The sequence below is a fragment of the Gadus morhua genome, chromosome 20 (assembly GCF_902167405.1).
Source record: "Gadus morhua chromosome 20, gadMor3.0, whole genome shotgun sequence".
Lineage (NCBI taxonomy): Eukaryota > Metazoa > Chordata > Actinopteri > Gadiformes > Gadidae > Gadus > Gadus morhua.
The window spans coordinates 3,587,298-3,594,385 of record NC_044067.1 but is presented as its reverse complement, the minus strand read 5'-3'; the positions used below and the strand labels follow the sequence as shown (position 1 = coordinate 3,594,385).

Below are 7,088 nucleotides of genomic sequence, written 5' to 3'. Positions count from 1 at the left end.
GACGTGGAGGGAGGCCGGATGCACTATAGTGGGTGTTGACTGCAAGGATAATTCCTGAAAACACCATACGAGGCCTGAGCTAAGTTATGTGTTCAATACAAGCATAGGATCATCATCGCAGAATTTATTAAAGGCTGAGTTTGCCCCAAAAAAAGTATTCCACCTCAAACCCTAGTGTGGTCAATTCATTGAGTAATTTTCAGTGTGATTTGAAGGGGATTTCCGCCATCACTCCAATAGAGTGCAGCTAAAGGGCTTTTGATTAGCTGTGATTGACCAAATTTTGAAAATAAGTAGGTCTTGCAAGAAACAATGACTCAAAACTCGTTATAACTCACTGAGCTCAGTTTCACTGCGTTTTAGCTCGATTATATTTTCATGAGGTGAAATCTACACATAAAGCTCAGAACTCACTCATCAGAAGCTAGGACCGATGCACTGGAGGTTGAGTGGATACTTTTTTTTCCGCTGTGGGTTTAATTTAGGTTAAACTCACCCTTTATTAATAAAAAGTTCATTCTGCTTCTGTTCTCCTTTACAGATTAAAAGTCACATTTAAAAAGAAACAAATGCTCATTCATGAATTCAAGTATATAAATAATTTGTGAAGAGCAGTTACTATTGTATATTCCTCTCTTTTGGCACAGGGTGCTGGAATCAGATAAGGATAAGGGTCCTTACAGATAAAGACCCTTTTAGCAGTAACATAGGAGTGGCTAAGGCTGTAAAAATACACTATTTATTCAATAACAATTACAACTTCGATGGGCCAGATTGATTTTGGTTTGGATTTCAGACCACAATATACAAAGCTTAGCACAGTCAGATAAAAGGTGTGCGAATACACACAGGCAAATACAGATTGGTTCTTGTCCCGTAAGGGTAAGCTTGAAGTGAGACTGTTGTAATTGCATGTGTGCATGTGTGTGTATGTGTTTGCGCTGTGTGTTTATGTAAGTGTTTGAAAACACAAAAAGCATTGAAGAAGATGATAATCGGCCATACCGATTACGTTTGATTACACTGCACTGAATGATGAAATAAAATACATCTTGAATTTAATACATTCCAGACCCATATTTTCCAGCAGAAAGCTTAACAGAACTGAGTTACATCTGGATTAGACCTTTAATAGATGCTCTATAATGAAAGCTATTTACCTGGTCATCATTAGTGGTGGACTCAGGATGGGGCAGAGGACTGACTCTGTGTACCTCCATGCCTGTGTTGTCCTCCATTTTGCTTCGCATTATCGGTGTGGCCAGTGGTGACAAATCCAACGGCATCTACACGACATAAAGAGCGGATGCACGATTTAAAAACACAATAGGACAAAAGCATTTAATGTAATCTAGGATATGGGCTCCAAGAAAATATTAGAACAAAAGCATTTAAGGTAATCTAGGATATGGGCTCCAAGAAAACACAAGAGACAATTAACACCTTTTTAATGTCATAATCTGAAGCTTTCTTGAAGTCATGTTCGTAAGGGCTGGCCAACTCGTTGAAGAGACCCACTTCCTCGCAGTTCTTAAGGAAGCGTGTGGGTGTTGGGGTTTGGTCTGGAAGACAACAACTACGTCATTACACACAACATCAACAACAAAACACCAACTAAAGGAAGCACCTTAGTTTTAGATAAGCTTTACTCACCAGCAACAAGGACACTGTCGTTCCTTGCTGGACCAAACTTGAGGGTCATCTCATGTTTGTGTTTATGCACAGCCAGGTGGTCTTCATTTGTAAATCTCTGCAGAACAGTTTAAGAAATGCTTAGGCTGCCTAGGTCTATTTAACTATAACCAATTACAATTGTTCATAACAATATCGAGAAGTTGCCTACCTGGCCACACCCAGGAGCCGTGCATAGGAAGGGTTTATCATCACTCATAGTAAGAAATCTCTGTTTAATCAACCCTGAATGAAACAGGGGGGAAACACGGTTTAAAGTCTTTCATCTGATTTTCACACCCAGCGGTCATCTCATTGGTACACCAGTGGCAGTATCAGATCAGCTGTTGCAGCAAGACGAGTTGGACCTTTATTATAAAGGACGGACCCATGTTACATGAGTTACACCTGAATGAGAAAAGCACAGGCTCCTATTTAACAAAGGGAACCGACATGCTCCTGCTGCGCCAGGTCGCATTAACAGCGTTGTTCGCCTGACAAGTGTAATAGGTTTAATAACGCAGAGCTGCACACCACAACGGAGGACATGGGCGGTGCTTTGTTTTGGTTCTGCAGCAGCTGCTCTGGAATCAGCGCTCATTGTTCAGTCTGATAACAACACTGGTGAACGTGACACGTGTACAATAGCAGAACGGACAGATAAGCTATTGTCAAAGTGAACCCGTACTGAAGGGTATGGTATAGTTTTTAACGGTAACATGATTCTTCCCTGATTCTAGTCAACACGGTGCGGCTGTATCAGCCCCGGTCGCCATGTTCGCGCTAAATATTACTGACAAGATGATGAGAGCATTGGGTGGAATGAAAACATGGTGGAATGATGCTCATTTGGCCTCTTACAATTATATAATTACGATGACTTTGGTGTGAATAGCTGTCAGTTTATTTACACTTACCCCACAGGCACAGCCCTTGATTTCAAAATCCCATCTGCGGGGAAATACCGCGAGAGGTGCCGAAGCCTTTCCGTGGACGATAGGGTGACGTCATTGATAGGGGAGACTTCATTCATTCTTATGCTTCCGGCTTACTAGCGCTGACTTATGATAAATGGATTTTTTCTTTCAACCAAACAGTATTACCTTAGGCAAGATAGTTAACTGGCATTCATTCCTATATGCCATACATGTATCAGAATAATTCAATCTTGCTCAATAATTACTTTCGAATGTTTAACCTAAGTGGCATCACTTTGGTTAAACCCATAAATAAAGTAGGCAAATTGAGTGCCAATAAAAAGTGAGCTACTGGTAAGACAATAGTGCAGTAGATGCAAAGCTGATGGCTGGGTTCTTTAGCAAAGAAACAATATTGAAACAATTTTTAGCACCATTTACCTGTTCCATTTTTATTTATCGGCATATACAAAAGCCAGCATGTGGTTGCAGACTACTTTACAGTACTACCCGTTGATTGATCGAGAGAAAGCGGTATGGACCCGCAAAGCTAGCATGAACACCCACTAGTGGACCCACATTAAGCATCCATTAAGCTAAGCGACACTCTGGGAATGACTCCTCACTTCTGTTGAGCGAATATTGACATACAAAATATGCTTCCATTTGTTAAATAGTCAAATACATGCATTTTAATAGTGTAATTTTCGTACATTTTTTACAATACATGTTTTGATTATTTGGACGGCGTCCAACAGACTTCAAAATGTACATGTCCAAGACACCGACACCGGAACAATATTGGTAGCCACATGTGTAATTAAAGGGATGGGGGACAACAGGGGTTTACATAGCGAACAGAATGAGGAAAGCGACCATCAAACAGAAGAGACCCATGGCTTCGGACAGGGCGAATCCCAGGATGGCGTAGGAGAACAGCTGCTGCTTCAGGGATGGGTTCCTGGGAACACACGACAAACACAATAAGGCACGGTGAGGAAAACCGACTCCGGAAAAGTCCTGCAACGGTGCTTTTGCATCCTGAAAACATCCAGAGTCAGACGAGGCATCGAAGCCTTGTCCGACTCTGGATGTCCCGGAGACGGACAAGAAGTTCCGGAACTTTCCGGAACATCCCGAGACTGACAAGAAGTTCCGGAACATCCAGAGTTGGACAAGAAGTTCCGTAAACGTTCAGAGTCGAACAAGACGTTCCGGAAATAGGGGGGGGGAGCTCACCTGGCGTAGCCGATGATCAGGGAGCCGAACACGGTTCCGATCCCGGCCCCGGATCCTGCAACTCCAACGGTGGCGGCGCCGGCACCGATGAACTTGGCGGCGGTGTCGATGTCTCGGCTCACAGCGCTGGTCTGGAAGCTCCTCATGGCCATGCTGAGGGGAGACCCGGGCAGGAGGGCCATGGAGCTCTGCAACGGGAAAAAACATTCATAAAAGGCATTGATGAGGTGATACTAGGGGGCGAACTGATGGCTCGAGTCTCAGGCAATAAATTGTGTGCATCGGTTATGCAGAGGGAACACAAGCTGAATTGTACTTTTATGCCTTTGCCGGAGGGCGTGACAGTGACTTACCTCTGTTTTCAACTCAGGCCTGGAGACCACAGAGGCAGAGAGGGGTCTGCACAGAGCGCGGGAGCCAGCGCGCAGCTGTGGGGCAAGGCGGGCGGAACAAGTTAAAAACAGTCGTATTAAATCATAAGCAATGCTGCAAATACAAAGTGATCATCGTGTCTCACTGTCGTGTAACTGCAATGGGTCTGGGGGCACGATTGACTCCATGTGTCATTGAGTGTTCTATATGACATTGCCATGTCCATTACAAAGGTAACAATATTAAAAAAGGGATTTGTGAATTGTCATCTACAGTAGACAACAGTGGCAAGCTCAGACTTTGACACGTACATGCTAAAGGGCATGACACTTGCATTTGGACAAATACAATGCTAGCTAGCTTAAATCGCTTCAGATTTGACAGGGGCAGCAGTTAAAACAGAGATAAATGAATGAATGCATGAATGAAAGACGAATAAAACCCTGACAGCCGCATTGCGTGCAATAACCTCCACCTAAGCGGATGAACTTTGCACCAGTGGACGTGAGGTGACCTTAGCTACAGACACCCTGCTGAGCTAAAGCTACACTCAACAGACACACCTCTGCGGACATTACTGCATGCAATTCAACCAAACACAAAACCTCTTGTGGAAAAAAAATAACACACAATGCACATTAACCACCACAGAAAGGCCGACATGCTAGCTGACAGTTAGCATCCTGGCCTAGCTTGCAGACCTTCTGCAGAACTCAAGTTCAACCGGAGGCCCTCACACTGATTTGACACGTAGCGAACCGATGTCCAAACTACGGAATAAATACGAAACACAATGTTAATGGACTCACCAGAGCTGGCGTGGAGACGAATTTCGCACAGGCGTACATATTTCTGTTTGGGTAGTATTAACCAGTAAGATAGAAGCCCGGGTCTGTCTGTGAATGGAGGAAAGAGAGAAGTAAGGTCAAATACTTGTTAAAATGCTCTATCCGTGAAATAAAGGCAGCGGAGTGTACGTCTATGTATTGTAGGCTCGCCTTTACCGCTTAGATGGAGCAGGGTTCGATAGGGACAGAGGATGAATGAGGATTTACAAGTATTGCCCTCGGATAGAAAGTGCCATTCAACTCACCGACTGTGCAGAGGTCGTTCCACAGTATCCGTCTACGCATGCGCGAAGTGACGTTCGAACACTCCCGGATGATGACAGAGAAAGGTCATTCAGAATAACTTTATTAGACAGAACGAACTGTTCATGTACATTTCATTCTTATATTGCAAAGATAATTAGTCAGGATTGATTTATATATGTGTTTGGTGAATCGTGTATTTATTTACCTAAAATATAAAGTATTTAAAAATCAAAGACAACTGTATTTATTGGTCTGTATCTTTTTTTGTATAGGCCATAAACCGATTTTACGATTGTCGGCCACTGTTGATTTGGGTTGTGTTGGGTCATTATCCACTCTATTATTGTGTTGCTATGTTTCCTTCAAATTTAGTTTTTGTCCTTTCATTTGCCCACTTGCCATTGACTGCAGATGTCAATGAAACATTTACAATGCATTCATTGCATTGTATATTCTAAAGGATAAGCAGTCAGAGAACCAATTAGGTCACAATGTAGAACAACATGTGCCATTATAGGACTAAATTGTAGTCTTGTTTAACAGATGCAGGTAAAGGTACACTCAGGTACTATCCTGCTTTTCTTATTCATCCTACACTTCCAATCCAGAGTTTAAAGCCAAAAGTCTGAACAGCTTGGTTCCTGAATCACTGTCTCAAGTACGATTCCCAATGACAAAAGCTGAAGGACCCAGGGACACATATACCACGTGTGTCATGAGCATTTGTTCTTATTTATTCCCCCCCAAATGTCCTCCGGTTCAGTGTAACATTGTTACCAGTCTTCCCAGTTTAACTTCCCAGTTAGGGAACACATGCCATGGCAAGGACACCAGCAAGGACACCACATGTTCGCTGGGCGCTTGACCCAGACCGACCCCTGGTGTCACGTTTCCTTACTATCTTACACTCAGTTCTGTGTTGGCCCACATATGTTGATTTCTTTCCACACAGTTCAGAGCTGTGGTCAGGCAACACCAAACACCGCTCTGTCCCCACACACATTTAATAATAATAATAATAATAAATTATAGTGATAGTTTGAATTCAAAGTCTTCAGAACTAAAGGGTCGTAATCGATAGTTTAAAATAGTGCCTCAGGACTAGAGGATTACATTGCTTTGTTTTATTACTAAAGATGTACTAAAGATGAGTCGAAATGTAACATGATTGTATGCTTTTGTAGAGCACTTAACACAATTATTGTTTGTAATGTCACGGTGATATGGTTTTTTTTCTATGTTTTGAAACGCTGTAGCTGACCAAGTCATTTATTTCTCCTCATTGCAGAAAATACTTGCAAACCAAAAAAATATCTCCTGGACAATTGACCCCCATTAGTGTTGAAGAGAAGAGCGGTTGTTACCGATAACCCTGGGCCGACAGCCTCTGCCCGTTCGTCTGGTCTCATCGTGGTTAGTGGTTCCTAGAGGTTAAAGAGACTCCTCTGACCGGTTGGAGGTGGGAGTTTCAGACTCCATGCCAGGCAGAAACTCATTCATCCTGAACCTGCAACGCTCAGACAGAGGGCGGAGCTGTGGCCTTCTGAGGGGAATTAGAATCCTGATGAATAATTCCACAACATCTGGTTTGGGAGTGGAAACCAGCATCGACACGCTGACTGTGACCGGCTGTGTGTTTATGATCTCAGTCCGTGAGTTTGGGTTTGCCAATGTCGTTCTCACTGAGAGCAGGAATGGTGCAAAAGATGGCTTCATGAATTCATGAAACAATCATCATGTTTTATTGCGTTATTTACTGTATTTTATGATAGAAGATATTTGGTTGTTGCATGTT

At 43.0% G+C, this 7,088-nt stretch overlaps 2 protein-coding genes across 4 annotated transcripts in view; both read right to left on the bottom strand.

Annotated features, from left to right (window-relative positions):
• Positions 1-2,828, bottom strand: part of atf2 (activating transcription factor 2) — an 8,392-nt gene extending 5,564 nt beyond the window's left edge. Inside the window, exons 1-6 of one of the 2 annotated variants that reach the window (XM_030343763.1) lie at positions 2,589-2,828; positions 1,844-1,917; positions 1,654-1,750; positions 1,444-1,562; positions 1,161-1,286; positions 1-54 (exon numbers count right to left, since the gene is read on the bottom strand). The exon at positions 1-54 is cut by the window's left edge and continues 661 nt beyond it. In XM_030343763.1, the coding sequence (XP_030199623.1) occupies positions 1-54; positions 1,161-1,286; positions 1,444-1,562; positions 1,654-1,750; positions 1,844-1,891 (444 nt within the window). In that variant the 5' untranslated portion in view covers positions 1,892-1,917; positions 2,589-2,828. The remainder of the gene's footprint in view (positions 55-1,160; positions 1,287-1,443; positions 1,563-1,653; positions 1,751-1,843; positions 1,918-2,588) is intronic. The other variant, XM_030343764.1, reaches the window with a different exon arrangement.
• Positions 2,829-3,012: 184 nt separating this feature from the next.
• On the bottom strand, positions 3,013-5,381 carry atp5mc3a (ATP synthase membrane subunit c locus 3a). Of its 2 annotated transcripts, none has more exons than XM_030343767.1 (5): positions 5,293-5,381; positions 5,009-5,095; positions 4,181-4,255; positions 3,828-4,015; positions 3,013-3,549 (listed from the first exon to the last, which is right to left on the bottom strand). In XM_030343767.1, exons 2-5 carry the CDS (start codon positions 5,045-5,047, stop codon positions 3,435-3,437), a joined length of 417 nt encoding a protein of 138 aa, XP_030199627.1. In that variant the 5' UTR covers positions 5,048-5,095; positions 5,293-5,381; the 3' UTR covers positions 3,013-3,434. The 2 variants fall into 2 exon arrangements, with proteins under 2 accessions (XP_030199627.1, XP_030199626.1); XM_030343766.1 differs by having other exon boundaries at positions 5,204-5,333.
• Between the last annotated feature and the right edge of the window lie 1,707 nt (positions 5,382-7,088).